The sequence below is a fragment of the Mauremys mutica genome, chromosome 2 (genome assembly GCF_020497125.1).
Source record: "Mauremys mutica isolate MM-2020 ecotype Southern chromosome 2, ASM2049712v1, whole genome shotgun sequence".
In the NCBI taxonomy this organism is placed as follows: Eukaryota; Metazoa; Chordata; order Testudines; family Geoemydidae; genus Mauremys; species Mauremys mutica.
In genome coordinates, this window is record NC_059073.1 from 124,624,927 (window position 1) to 124,640,767 (window position 15,841).

At 43.9% G+C, this 15,841-nt stretch overlaps 1 protein-coding gene across 1 annotated transcript in view; it reads right to left on the reverse strand.

Annotated features, from left to right (window-relative positions):
- PHLPP1 (PH domain and leucine rich repeat protein phosphatase 1) overlaps positions 1-11,091 on the reverse strand; it is a 225,997-nt gene extending 214,906 nt beyond the window's left edge. Inside the window, exon 1 of the mRNA XM_045005499.1 lies at positions 9,394-11,091. Coding sequence (XP_044861434.1) covers positions 9,394-10,885 — 1,492 coding nt within the window. The 5' untranslated portion in view covers positions 10,886-11,091. The remainder of the gene's footprint in view (positions 1-9,393) is intronic.
- Between the last annotated feature and the right edge of the window lie 4,750 nt (positions 11,092-15,841).

A 15,841-nucleotide genomic window follows, 5' to 3' on the forward strand; every position in this document is an offset into this window, starting at 1 on the left:
ATGCATCCAGAACCCTCCCTCCTCTCCTGAAAAATTTCCATCCTGAAAATAAAAGCTGCTTACCGGGAACCCACTCCTCTGTTTGTCCTCCACCAAGTACCAGCTGCTGCAACTGGCTACCTTCCTCCTGGCTTGAGAAGAGCTCCTGGCTGCATGCCTCCAGGGTGTCTCCCCCCACCCCATTACTCTCACTCTCGGTTTCCTCCACCCCCCCGCTCTGAAGTGTCCATCATGGTCCTCGGATTGGCGGTGGGGTCACCCCCAAGTATCACGTCCAGCTCTTTGTAAAAACGGCAGGTCGTGGGGGCAGCGCCGGAGCGGCTGTTTCCCTCGCGGGCTTTGCAATAGGCACTCCGCAGCTCCTTCACTTTCACCCTGCACTGCAGCGCGTCCCGATCATGGCCCCTTTCTATCTGATATCTGCCCATAGGTATCGTAATTCCTACGGCTGGAGCGCAGCTGGGACTGCACAGCTTCCTCTCCCCAAACACTGATGAGGTCCAGCAACTCGCCACTGCTCCATGCTGGGGCTCGTTTGGTGCATGGAGGCATAGTCACCTGGAAAGATTCACTGATTGCACTCCACACCTAGCTGAGCAAACAGGAAGGGGATTTTTAAAATTCCCGGGGCATTTAAAAGGCGGGTCACCTGAGGCCAGGGCAGTAGAGTTTGAACTGATGAGCAGAGTGGCTGAACAGGCATTCTGGGATACCTCCGAATATCTCTGGAGGCCAACAACAGCGCTTTTGGTGGCCACACTGGCGGAGCAGCGCTGCATCACCAGCGCTGCAGTCGTTATTCCCCAGGCCGAGGTGGAGTACAGCCAGCGCTGTAGCCAGGGAGATACAGCGCTGTATGTGCCTTGCAAGAGTGGATGGTGAGTGAGTTGCAGCGCTGTAAAGCCACCACCAGCGCTGCAACTCTCCAGTGTAGCCAAGCCCTGAGTCTTCACATCAACTGAACTACTGCAAACTAACAGTGATTCAATCGTTTTAACTTGCTGACAAGGAAACAAATGTAACTTCAGAGGTGGACATTTAGTCACCTTAACATACCAAGGTTAAATGTTTCAGATTCAAACAAGATTAATAAGGTCTGGTCTGAGGTGTGAGTATTTACCAATTTTTTCTCCTACTGCATGATACAGAAATGTGTCCCTTACTCACAAGGGTGAAATGCCTGCAAACTGCACAGAGATTATTTTAAAACACCATAATGGAGGCTCAAACTAAATGTATATCCTAAATACATAAATGAAGTAAGAACACCAAAAAAAAGCCACCACAGTTAAAGAATAAAAAAAACAGACGCAAAAAGGCATTTAAAAATGGGAAGTCAAATCCTAGTGAGGGAAACAGAAAGGGGCATATATTTTTATTCAGCTTGCCACAATTTAAGAAGGGAAACCAAGAACAAATATGGAGAGCAACTAGCTAAGGACATAAAAACTAAGGGAGAAAAAAAAATAAAAATAAGTACATCAGAAGCAGAAAGCCTGTCAAACAAACAATCAGTGGGGTAATTGATGATCAAGGTGCTAATGCAGCACTCAAGGAAGATATGGCTGTTGCAGAGAAGCTAAACGAAGTCTTTGAATCAGTCCTCACTGCAGAGGATGTAGAGGAAATCCCCACACCAGAGTCATTCTTTTTAGGTGACAGATCTGAGCAACTGTCCCAGATTGAGGTGTCAGAGGTGGTTTTGGAAGAAAAATTCAAATTAAACAATAAGAAGTCACCAGGACCAGATGGTATTGACCCAAGAATTCTGAAGGAATTCAAATATGAAATTGCAAACTACTAACTGCAGTATGGAACTTATCACTTAAATCAGCTTTTGTACACGGTGATTGGCGGGTGGCTAATGCAACACCTGTTTTTTGTTTTTTTTTTTTAAAGAGCTCCAGAGACCATCCTGGCAATTACAGGCCAGTAAGCCTAATGTCAATATCAGGCAAACTAGTTGAAACTAGGTAAAGAACAAAATTATCAGACACAGATCAACATAATATGTTGGAGCTTTTGTAAATGGAAATCATGCCTTGCCAATCTAGTAGAATTCTCTGAGGGAATCAACCACCATGTGGACAAGGGTGATCCAGTCAGTGTATCTGGACTTTCAAAAAAAACCCTTGACAAGGTCCAACATAGAAGGCTCTTGAGCTAAGTAAGTAGTCATGGGATAAGCAGAAAGGTCTTCTCATGGATCAGTAACTAGTTAAAAAGACAGTTGGAAAAAAGTAGGAATAAGTGTCCAGTGTTCATAGTGGGGAGAGGTAAATAGCAGGATCCCAGACCCCTCTACAGATCTCTACTGGAACCTGTTCTGTTCAACATATTCATAAATGACCTGGAAAAGGGATAAACAGTGAGGTGGCAAAATTTGCAAGTGATAACTATCTTGAATAATTTTGTAAGTCCAAAGCTGGCTGCGAAAGGGATCTCACAAAACTGGGTGACTTGAGCAAGAAAATGGCAGATGAAATTCAATGCTGCTAAGTGCAAAGTAATGCACATCCAAAAACATAATCCCAATTATACATACAATAATGACAGGATCTAAATTAGCTTTCACCTCCCAAGGAAGATCTTGGAGTCATTGCGGAAAGTTCTCTGAAAACATCACCCAATATGCTGTGGCAGTCCCATCCATCCCCCATCTCCCTCCCATTCCCAAAAAAACACTTAAGTGTTAGGAACCATTACGAAAGGGATAGATAAAGAAAAAGAAAATATCATAATGCCTCTATATAAATCCATGGTACGCCCACACCCTGAATACTGCATGCAGTTCTGGTCACTGCACCTCAATAAAAAGATATATCCAACTGTCAGATGCATCTGGATCATTGGTCTGATGCACTGTGACCATTCTTATGCAAGTGATCAGTGTACATACAATTTACATCAAACAGGAAGGAAAAAGAAAAGAAAATAAGTAGGAAGCTTCAAGCTAAAAACTGTTTTCTTTAAAGTGCTTGGTTGTACAGTTATGTTTCAGTTAACACACCAAAGAGCTCACCTTCTCAATGACGTCTTTGGGGAAAGTGGGGTGTATTACATTAAATAAAGTAATGGAGTTAAAAACAAAAACAGCGATGCAAAAACAACAAAGCAAGACCTTAATAGTACATTTCTAGTTTTATGCTTATGCACTGTGTTTGGTTAACTCAATTTAAGACCACTAGTAGTCCCTGAAGAAAAAAGGTGCAAATACACCTCTACCTCAATATAATACGACCCGATATAACGGGAATTCGGATATAACGCGGTAAAGCAGTGCTCCCGGGGGGTGGGCGTGGCGTCTGCGCACTCCGGTGCATCAAAGCAAGTTCAATATAACGCGGTCTCATCTATAACGCGGTAAGATTTTTTGGCTCCTGAGGACAGTGTTATATTGAGGTAGAGGGGTATTTTGCTACAGTTGTATTAAATTATTCATTCTCTCTATCACAAAGTGGCACAACTTCAGAATCATGACTTCCACACTATTCCTAAAATATACATAAGTCTAGCCAATTCCACATGTGCCACACTCTAGAAGGCCCATGTGTCACATAACATTAAGTATCTAAAACCTGTTCCTGCCCACATAGTAACATTAACATTTCCAGCTTCAATAACTGACTATTTTTAATCCAGTTAGATCATTCCAGTTGACTGATGACTTAATTGTCCCAAAATTGAGACAAGAATGGAAGACTGACATATTTTACCTCAAAATAAAGTTTGATATAAAGCTGAACATTTTTTTCTCAACACTGCTTTCTGAAAGGTCAAATGGGCAAGAAGCATTTCTCAAATAAGATCTAACAACCATGTCTGAAATGAAAGTTCTTTATTACAACTGGCATTTCTCAATATTCTGCCTATAGGCAATTTTCCTGAAAAGTGGTATTTGATGACACCAGCAGTATGGAAGCCTCATGACTCACACTGAATTTCAGGGCAAAAGTAATGCCACATTTCAGCAAGTGCCAAAAAGCCACCCGAAAATGCCAGTCGCAAAAGACAAGTTTTCAGAAATCATTTCAGAGAACACATTGTTTACAGTGCGCAGATTCAGAATGCAGCATGAATAAATTAAGGAAACCCTTTTAAGCTTTCTTTTGATCTGAAAGCTCAAATTCATTAGTCCAAAATGATCTGTTCATTTTAAAATTATTTGTACCAGCAGCACAATTTTGCCTGCATTGAAAATTTAAGGAGTCCAGTCCACTGGGAGAATGTTTCACAAGATTTTTTTTTGGTAAACAGAGCATTAAGAGACACTATACTTGGTGTTCAAAAAGCATGTTGGATCAAAGCCAAACTTACAGTTTAAGGAATAATTTAGTAACTCTGATCTAATCGGTCTCACAGCTACAATATCACGAGTATAATTGCACTATGGATTATTACTGAGTTCCATAATCCAGTAAAATAATACCTCAGCAGAAAGCTATTTAACCACATCCTTTTAAATTAAGATTTAATATTTGGACTTTGAGGAAAGTCGTAAAAATAGATTCCCACCAAGCACAATGTTACTGTGCATGACTAGTCACTTAAGGCCTGATTCTGCTCACAGTGAAATCAATGGGAGTAGGATCAGGCCCTTAAGGCCCAAAAGATGTGTTTCACTTCAACAGAGTTATACTGTAACTTTAAATGTTACAGAGCTTAAGACAAGAGTTAAACACCTCCATGATCTTAAAAATAAGATGAGCACGGCCGATGGAGAAATACTGGAAATATGCAAGCCACATCTTGAAGTGAGCTAAGGTAAACATGCTTCCTACTAATTACACGTAGAATACAGAACTTTGCCATAAAAAAGTCAAGCGTCATGTTTCGGCGTTTTGTTTGCTTGGTTTTTTTGTTTGTTTGTTTTTTTTAATAAAAGCTGCAATTCCACACAGAGAAATGTAGCACTCTACTAGCATCCTATATTTTAAGTACATTTAAGTGTTGCAACATCTTCCTCCACTTAAAGTGTTAAACATTTTTATGAAAGGGAGAAAACTTATATTTTTCTTCAATTTTTTCCAAAGTTTTGTTTTCCAGGGAGGGAGGGGGGCTGTTAAGATAATAGGTTGTGTCATGTTCTAAAGTTAGAGGGATCACTAAGATCTGGACACTAATATCAATACCTTACTGGACATTACCCTTGTAAATTTCAATTTAGTAACCATGCAGTTTATTACTCATGTTCACCTTGCATAGGCATGTTTCTGGTAACACACAAATTTAGTATACCAGGGAAACAAAGATAAAAGTGACCAGGGAAAGAATAGACCAATTCCTACTGCATCTGCAGGAAATTGTAAAGATAGATAACAACCAACACCTCCATCCATTGGTGCACCACCCAAGAGAATGATGGCCAGAGGGGGCAAGGGGTGCACAGTTTCAGAGCAGCCCTCAGGACCCTCCACCAGGGTCTTTATGAGTCACTATTTGTAACCACACTGTTTATCACAACCAGAAATATCCCATGTGAGGGGCATCTGCTCCTTCCACCCCTCTTAGGTGAAGCCCTCCACTAGAATATAAGGGACCAGACGGTCATAGGGAATAATTCAACACTTCCCTATGCCATTTTTTGTTAATTCTGTCCTGTGTATTTACTGTATGTATTGTTGTAGCTGTGTTGGTCTCGGGATATTAGAGACGCAAGGTGAGTGAGGTAATCTCTCCTAGTAGATCTGAAGAGCTCTGTGTAAGCTTGAAAGCTTGTCTCTCTCACCAACAGAAGGTGGTCCAACAAAAGATATTACCTCATCCATCTTGTTTCTCTTTGCATTTATTGTCTGTTCACCACTACTGGTTACTGTTACACTCATTTGCCTGAGAAATAGGGTATGAAAGGGAGATGGCTACTTAATTGACTTCTAAGACTGCTACATGAAATCAGTATGATTACATGTTGTCCATTATTTTTAATCACTAGTTTTGGATGGCATAGGCTACCAATTAATGTAGTCATTCTATAATAGACACCTCATTATAGGGGTTTCCTAATTTGGTTATTAAAACAGGTCATCCTGAGAAATACGAATCTAAACTGAGTGAAAGTTTTTTTGTTTGAAAGTGCTAAAAAATGGCATGCTAATCAATATTTGAGATTGTGTAACTCAAATTTAAGTTTGCTTTAATCCACTACATACTCTATACTATGTACTCATCCTACTAAGTTGTGTTTTAAAGCCAGGAAATTCAGTTTTTACAAGCTGTTAAGTTTTCTATCAAGTGGATAAAAGCACAAAGATTATCCCATGCCTAAATAATTTTGGCATTCTAGGGATCTTTTCAAATTAAAATAGTCACGCATTAACGTTAAAATATGTAAGTGGGTGTGAGCAAGACTGTAAAAGGCTCATGGTTTTTAACTTTTATTTTATATAAATAATGTGCAGTTTGTGAAGCATACAGAAGCGCAAACACAGTTGCTACCACATTTGGGACCAAATTTGTGTATTACCACTTAACTGTGGGAGTGGAAGTAATGAGTTTAGAAAAAAAGACGTTCCTTAAGAGACCTACTTAATTACACCTTATTGCATAGTTAAGACATTAAGTCTACAACCACCTGAAACAGTTTTAAATTTCTGATCCCAAGGTATCTATCCCCTCCCAACCAACTCCTGCACTGAGCAATACTCTAGTTGCAGTGAAAATACTGCTATGGTGCATGCTAGAAACCTAAAGGAAGCATCAGAATGGAGAGAGGGAAATGGTGGTGTCCCCCAGGGGTCTGTTCTGGGACCAGTCCTATTCAACATATTCATAAATGATCTGGAAAAAGGGGTAAACAGTGAGGAGGCAAAATTTGCAGATGATACAAAATTACTACAGATAGTTAAGACCCAGGCAGATGACTGTGAAGAGCTACAAAAGGATCTCTCAAAACTGGGTGACTGGACAACAAAATGGAAGATGAAATTTAATGCTGATAAATGCAAAGTAATGCACATTGGAAAGCATAATCCCAGCTATACATATAAAATGATTGGGTCTAAATTAGCTGTTACCATTCAAGAAAGATCTTGGAGTCATTGTGGATAGTTCTCTGAAAACATCCACTCAATGTGCAGTGGCAGTCAAAAAAACAAACAGAATGCTGGGAATAATTAAGAAAGGGATAGCTAACAGGAGAGAAAATATCATGTTGCTGCTATATAAATCCATGATACACCCACATCTTGAATACTGTGTGCAAATGTGGTCACCCCATCTCAAAAAGAGATATATTGAAATTGGAAAAGGTTCAGAAAAGGGCAACAAAAGTTATTAGGGGTATGGAACAGCTTCTATATGAGGAGATATTAACTGGGACTTTTCAGCTTGGAAAAGAGACAGCTAAGGGGAAAGATGATTGACGTCTATAAAATCATGACTGATGTAGAGAAAGTAGATATGAGAAGTAGTAAACAACACTTCCTTAACATAAGAACTAGGAGGTAACCAAATGAAATTAATAGGCAGCAGGTTTAAAAGAAATAAAAGGAAGTATTTCTTCACACAACACACAGTCAACCTGTGGAACTCCTTGCCAGAGGATTTTGTGAAGGCCAAGACCTTAACAGGGTTCAAAAAAGAACTAAATAAATTCATGGAAGATAGGTACATCAATGAAAGGGAGATGGCTATTAGCCAGGATGGGCAGATATGGTGTCCCTAATCTTTGTTTGCCAGAAGCTGGGAAATGAGCATCAGGGGATGGATCACTTAATGATTACCTGTTCTGTTCATTCCCTCTGGGTCACCTGGCACTGGCCACTGTCGGAAGACAGGATACTGGGCTACATAGACCTTTGGTCTGACCCAGTAGGGCCATTCTTATGTTCTTAAGCATCAGACCACCTGAAGAGGGAGGGGAGTTGATCTAGTGTATTACTGTTAGTACACTTTTTTCCAAACTGTTCATTTTGCATTTAGTGGAGTACACAAGAACTGCTGCCTCAGTACTGTCGCTTTAAGTAGTACACAATAGAAAACAAGTTTCATGGTCAGGTCCAATAGTGGCAACATGTTGCGTTGTCATTTTCTATCAAATGGCTAAGTGTACCAACTTGTAAGATACAAGATATGCACATTGAAATAAACTCACTTATTGCAGGTGACCACATATTCAAATACATGGCAGGTACTGTATTTGAATGTTCAATTGTGCTTTTCTCGCCTCATTTTTAAAGTGATGGGCAAGGAAATTAAATGCAAACTATTTGGTTGACATTTTACATTAAGTCAGTAACACAATTGGCACCGCATGTTTTAAAGCAGATATCACAAATACAAAATTGTGCACATTTACAGTGCAAAAATTAAAAGCAACTGACTTCCCAAGTTCTGCTTGGTAAGCCACACAGCAAAGTTTCATTAAAAATTTAGTCTATGTGACCAAGATTTTGATACATATATTCTTAAAGTGTTACTTTAAGTGTTACTTTGCCTATATACACTTCTGTGGTTATTGTCTTCTTCTTTCAATACAGACAGGACTGTTCTGTATAAACTGCTCAAACATCTGCAGTTGCTTTTAACAAATTTTTTTAATGTAAATACAGAATTTAGTTTTCAGCAATATGCACTTCTATGAACTCACAGGAACTACTGGTGCTACCTGTACAATTACAAGCCTAAAGTGGTTAAATTTTGAAGATCCATCTTTACTACACATCTCTATGCAGCCCTGCCCTCAGCTTCATGTTTTAAGAAGAAACAGTTGAAAGCCATGCATAATATACTGCTAAGCTATTTGTATGATGCAAGTTAATATTTAAGATATACTTTTTTTTTTTTTGCCTTTTCAGCCCAACAAAGAGTTGTGGAAGACAGAAATAACAATATATTAGAACTTCTGATTTAACCTTAAATGCTAAATTTCATGTAGTAGGAGGAAAGAACTCTTCAACATTACAGTACAACTTTCATGACCCAAACAGCATCAGAAACATTAAATAAGCTCAGATAATGTGAGTTTTGGATAACAGAGGCTTTTGCTAAAGTTGACTGATAGGTTTTCATGACAGTCTAGCCACATAAATGATAATGGAACATTAATCAGGTTTTTCGGTTGGGTTCCTGGGGTGTGGAATTTGGTACGGCAAATAAATGGGACGGAAGATCATCATTGTAAGCTTTTCACGGCAGAGTGACACCATATTTTTGTAAAGCACCTGGCACTTTGGGGGCTATATAATTACAAACACACTATAATAAATACAGGCTAACCCAGCATGTCTCTGGTGCCACTATAACAGACAGTCCACAGGTGCAGTTTTTAAAGTAAGTCCCCTGGTACTCAACTGGGGATGTCTAGTTACCCCACAGGTTAGTGTTGGTCTTTCTGGTAGGCAGAGCTGTCCCCGCACCCAGCCAGCCCTGTTACAGGCACACCCCTTTGCTCACCTGCATAGAAGCGGATGAGGCAGCCGGTCTCGGAGTCCATGCCCTCCTCCTGCACCCTCCACAGGTCCCGGAAGCCCAGCTGGGAGAGGTAGTCGTTCTGGATCTGCAGGGGTTTCTCGTGCGCCTCCAGCCGGCGGCTGATCTCCCCGTGGAACTGCACGTACAAGGCCGGGGGCAGGGGAGACGAGGCGCCCGCCTCTCCTCCCAAGTGAGACACCTTGGAGCCGGCAGGGGCTGCCGCAGCCACCCCTGCCCCGGGGGGCTCTTCTCCCGCACGCCCTGTTCGCGGAAGGGGGTGTATCGAGGGGAAATCGCCCGGCCGGTGATGGCTCCTGCCCGGCCCCACACCTGCCCCCTCCCCCGCTGGCGCAGCAGAATCCACCTCCAGCTCCTCGGAGGACGACGAGCCGCCGCCGCCGCTGCTGTAGGGGTCCAGGCGATCGGAGACGCTCTCCGCGCTGGGGCTGAGGCTGAAGCTCTCGGTGTCGGAGCCCGCCAGCCCCAGCTCGCCCAGGAGGGAGGGGCAGGATAGCGGCGGCCCAGCCAGGTAGAGCTCGGCGGGCGGCGGCGCCCGGGGACTGAAGTCGGAGGACGAGGGACTCGGCCGGGGATCTGCCCAGCTACTCTCCCCGGCGCTGCCACTCAGTGCCAGGCGGCCGGGTCGGGCCGCCTCCCCGTTGTCCCCCGGCGGTTGCCGGGCCAATTCATGCCGGGTCCCCTGGCGGCTTCTCGGCCTCTCATCGTGCTCCGGCCGCTGCTGCCTTGCGGGCGGGGGGTCGGGCGGTGTCAGGCTGCCCAGGTCTGCTACAGCCGCGGCACCGGAGAGTGTCTCCCCCGGGAATGCTGCCGCCTCCTGCTGGGGCTGCGAGCTCGCCCTACCCAGCACCCGGATCACACCGGCGCCCCCCCTGTGGCCCAGCTGCAGCAGCCGGGCCGCCACCTCGGCCGCTGTGGTCTCCAGCGTGCAGAGCACCGGGCGAAGGTAGGACATGTGGCGCTCGTAGACATGGACGCAGCCCCGCTGCAGGTCCCGCCGCACCCAGTCCCGCTCCGGAGGCTGCAGCGGCTGCAGCTGCCGGGGCGGCTTCAGCAGCAGCGCTTTCCTGTCCAGGCTGCGGGTGCCAAGCGAGGCAGGGGCAGCCGGGGAAGAGGAGGAGGCGGCGGCGGCGGCAGCAGAAAGATTCCTCTTCAGCCTCCCCCTCCTCAGCAGCAGGGAGTTGGCGCTGCTGCCCCGGCCGGGAGCAGCCTGAGTCCCGTTGGCCACCAGCGCAGCGTGGGGAGTGAAGCCTCCAGCGGCCCCTCGCCTCCTCCGCGGCCCCCCGGCTGCTTTGCCTTCTCGCTGCCCGGCCTCGGCGCCGCCCGGCTGCTCCACGCTCCTCTCGGTGCTCGGCGTACCCGGGGTCCTCTCGCCCGGGGAGCTGCCCGGCTGCTCCACGCTGCTGCTCCGCGCCGCCGCCGGGGCTTCTCTCGCTCGCTGCTGCGCGGGCTCCATTGCCCGGGGGCTGGGGATGCCGCCGCCTCCTCCCCGGGGCAGCGCCGCTCGGAGCCCGGAGGAGGAGGGGGGCGGGGAAACAGAACGGAGAGAGGCGCCGCGCTCCAGAGGCGGATTATGTAGCAATTGGGAACATTCCGTCGGTCGCTGTCTCCGCGCGTTCGGCTCAGCCGCGCTCCACAGCTGTCGCGAGCGCCATTAGGGAGAGAGAGAGGAGCCGCCTTCCCGCCTCCCCTCCCCGGAGCCTCATGAATATTAAGCAACCCCAACCTTCTATTTACAATAGCCGTCAGGGAGGAGCGAAGGGGGCGGGCTCATGAATACTCGTCCCAGGTTGACGCCATCCCTGGCGCGGTGGGGCGGGGCTCCGATGATAAATTCAAGGTGACGGCAGGGGGCGAGCGAGGCATGCTGGGAAATGGAGTCCGCGGCCAGCTCCCACAGGGCACGCACCCACACACGAACTACAAGTCCCAGCAGCCCCCGCTTCCCCCCTTTTCTCTCCTGCCCTCTTGTCCCCACCGCGCGCCCGCCTGCCTGCACCTGCTCCTGTGACTGCCCCAGGGCGGGGGCTCTGTCAGAAATGCCTCACCTGCGGCTGCACAAACCGTGGTGGCTTTGCCTGCAGCCTCGTGTTAGACCCGCTTTCCCGCCGTCCGGGCGGGTTCCCCCCGCAGCTGGCAGCCACCCGGCCCCAGGCACATTTGCCCCCCCGCCCCCCTCCGCGTTGCTCAACTCTCCAGTGTACTCAAGTCCAGTCTGAAGTCTTCCACAGCAGCATCCAGGGGCCCTGGTTAGGATCACATGGGCATGGTTTTCCTTCCTTTTTAATAATTAAAACCGATTTACTATCGCTGGGAAACTTCTCTTCACACTTCTTCCAGTTCATAAATGTATTGAACACAGATTCATTTCTTCTCAGATACCACCAGATTTAAGAAACTGAATAAAGAAAAGACTATCTAGAACTCCCAGGGGACATCACCATTAACTTTGAGGCAGTGCCATTCACTACCACTCTTCACATTGCTTAATTAGTTTTGAAATCTATACTAGGATCTATACCCAATTATTACATTTTATATCAAGCTTTCTCAAAAATAAATCCAGCTGTTCCGGGGAACCTGTATGGCCCAAGGCACTGATAATGAAACCTATATGCAGCTCCTTTCACTAGTTTAAAACTGGGTTCAGGCAACCCTGTTTGAAAGTAAGTACCAGCTGATAGCTTCTTGAGGGCCTATGTAAAACAATCTTACAAGTCTATTTACCATCGCCACATAATTTTTAAAATCTGAAATGGCAACCCTATTTGCTGTTTCAGTAAAGAGGCCAACAAATTAATAAGAAGAGTGAGCTACTGTCTCATCTATAGAGGATGATCTCTTCAGATTAGAACCAGGATGGAGAAACAAGCATACAATTGTGAAAAAAATTGTACAGCTGTTGCAGGTGTTTGGTCCACAGAGAAGTGGTTGTTGGTCTAGCACCCATTTCAAGCACTGAAAACTGAATTAAAATATTTTGATTTAAACAATTACTTAGTAGCAACAATGATGCTGCAAAATTGTCCAAAAAGATATGCCTCAAAATAAAAATGTATTAAAATTGTAAATATCTGGTAAATACACATAACTATGTGAAAGCATGAGTTTTAATATTGTAGGGGCACAATCCTACAATATTTATTTAGGCAAAACTGTTGCTGAAGTCAAGGGGGAGTTTTAGCCAAGTAATGTCCCCAGGATCAGGTTTGAACTGCTTGAGAGTTGTACCCCATTTAGTACATTTTGTAAAGTTGCAGTGAAATGTTTTGCCAAATATTTGTTAAAAATGTTACAGACTGCACTAAACTAATTGCTTTTGGCAATTAACCAAGTATCAACAACATTATGGGAGACAGAAACAAATCTTCTCCACTAGTTAAGATAATATCTCTAGTGTCAATGAAACAACACTAACTATGAAACCTACTGCAAAACTTGTGATTTTTTTAAAAACATATTTATAATGTAAAGAGAAACAACAAAGCAGGCTATGTCCATTTGTACATTATCATTTTTATCCTGAAAAAGTGTGCTGCTCACTTCACAGAAAACACTCAAGGTCTTCTCTAAAGAACTTATGATGTAAATATATCTTAATCTTTGTAAAATGTGTGTCTAATGGAGGCTCACAAGTTTATTTTCACTGGTAGACTGTTGTCCTTTAGAACAGAGTGATTTGTAAATTAATTGCTGTGTTCTGAATCTCCAGTAATCTTGTGTATATCCTTAGGTCTAATTGCAAGCAAAAGCATCTTTGGAATTCTTTCTAAGATAACCAGAATCACATCCAGAACATAAATTGAGAGCAGTTGAATGCTGCACTCAGCTATTAACGGCTCAGATTTATGTCCAAAAAAAGTTGAAAGGGGCAATATGCAGCATAAATGCAGCTTTGAGTATATCACAGTCCAGATATTTAGACTCTCATCCTCCACTTCCTTCCACATTCTCTATTGTCACTTCTGTTGATTTTACACAATGTACTGTAATGCCACTGACTTAACTGGAGTTACTCCTGATCTGATTTAAACCGATTTAAGTGAGAGGAGATTCAGGCTTTAGTCTTACTATACACAAGACCTAAAATAGTATAAATAAATAAAATAAAGTTTATGACTCCAAATCAGAATACATTTCCTTAACCATCTGTTTTCTCCAAGATTTTAGGTCCAAATATACTTTGCAGGTGGTGATGGGTTCTGACTTTTTTGGGAGGGGAGAAGAACAAAAAGGTTGTTACCATAATTATTTAGTTATCAAAGGTGTTTTCCTTAAACAGTTTGAGCCCCCATGTGGTCCTTGCAAAGACACCACAGCCCCAGTACAGATGGCCCAATTTGAAGTGCAGCAGGGGTGGAATGGGGTATATGGGATACTTGTCTGGGGAGACTGGAGGAAGAGAGAGAAGGACATGGGAAGCTTGGCAAATGATCCTGGCTTGGGGCAAGCAAGAGGGAGAACAGCAAGTTCCAAAGAGACTGTTGTCGCTTAGTATTATATTGTCTGTTTTTAAAGGAAAGGAATTTTCCAGAAAATACTTTGCTGATGTGGAGTTAAGCTGGTAAATATTTATCTAAAGGGGGAAACAACAGTTTTCTCAAATAGAACAAATATTAGAAAACCTGGAAGTTCAGAGTTAAGATTACACTAAAATCCATAACATACAGAAAATCTAATATTAGATAGTATGCATATGCATGGCTACAGTCATCCAAACAACCTCAGTTCAGATTCTCAGCTGGTGTGAAATGGCATAGCACCATTAGCATCTGTGGAGCTATTCTAATTGACACTAACTGTGAATCCAGCTCATAACTCTGCCCACAGAACTACTCAAATCCATAAAACAACTCTGTTAACTGAGTAGTGATTTAATAAGCAAGTTAAGGTTGTTTGGGTTACCACTGCATTGTAAAATTCACTCAGGTGCAAAAGACTAATACAAGTCCCCTAGCATTATGTGATCCCTGAGTTGGGGCACAATGGTAAAGAACAAATTCATTGACAATTAATTGACAAGGTCTGTTCTGACCTTGCCTCCCCACACTTCACTTGTATGAAGCCTGATTACTTAGGGTTGATGTGGGGAATTGCTTTTTTTGCCATATTTTCTAATTTTTTAAAATGTAATTTAACTTTGAACATTCAGACTCGTGTTTGTATCTTCAGTGAAAACCACACTGTTCTCTTTAGGATTTACCGTATATAATCGTTCATTAGCCCATTTGGTTATAAGCCGATCCCCCAAGCTGGTTAGGTAAAAACAGCAAAAACTGTATGACCCTTTCATAAGCCGACCCTATATTTCAGGGGTTGGCAAACTTTGGCTCCTGGCACGTTAGGGTAAGCCGCTAACGGGCCTGGACATTTTGTTTACCTGGAGCGTTCACAGGCACGGAGCCCCTCAGCTCCCAGTGGCCGTGGTTTGCCATTCCCAGCCAATGGGAGCTGAGGGGCTGTATGCCACAAGACGCTCCAGGTAAACAAAATGACAATGTATTAGATATTCAATTAAATGATTCCATAGAGTTTAAAATCAAATTTTGGTGTAGACCCGTTTGTAAGCCAACCCCCGCTCTTTGATGCGTCACTTTTTTACCAAAAATATTCGGCATGTGAACAAGTATATACGGTATTTCCCAGTAATTGACAGATATTTACAACCTTAATTCTTCTCTTACCATTTTTTTTATTGGAATTGGAAATGTTGATAGGGATTAACTGCTGCTATACTGCAATACTCTCAAGATTAATCTTTGTAGCTCAGGGCAGGTGGATGAAGTATTCATATTTTCTTTGCTTTTTTATATTTATTAATAATTATTATTAAAAAATAAAAAGGAATGGTGGGAAAGAGGATGATTCACAATCTAGAGACTTCCCAGCAGAATCTGGCAATTTTGATGAAGAATTTTCTGAACTTGAAACACTTTAAAAAAAAACCTAAATAGTTTAAGTTTATCATTATGAAATAATTCTTACTAAAAACTACATTAAACAGAGGGGATATAGTATACCTTTCCACAGAAAAACTGGTGGGAAGAGAACAGTAGGCCTATGAAACTGTGAGATGAATCTGCTAGAGCTGGGGTGGGCAAACTATGGCCCGGCAGCCGCATCCGGCCCTTCAGACATTTTAATCTGGCCCTGGAGCTCCTGCTGGGGAGTGGGGTTGGGGTTTGCTCCATGTGGCTCCCAGAAGCAGCAGCATGTTCCATCTCCAATTCCTACGCATAGGGGCAGCTGGCCCCCGCCCCAAGTGCCGCTCCCGCAGCTCCCATTGGCTAGCAAATGGGGCCAATGGGAGCTGCAGGGGCAGCGCCTGTGGATGGGGCAGTACGCAGAGCCACCTAGCCGTACCTCCACGTAGGAGCCAGGGGGGGAATGACACATGCCGCTGCTTCCGGGA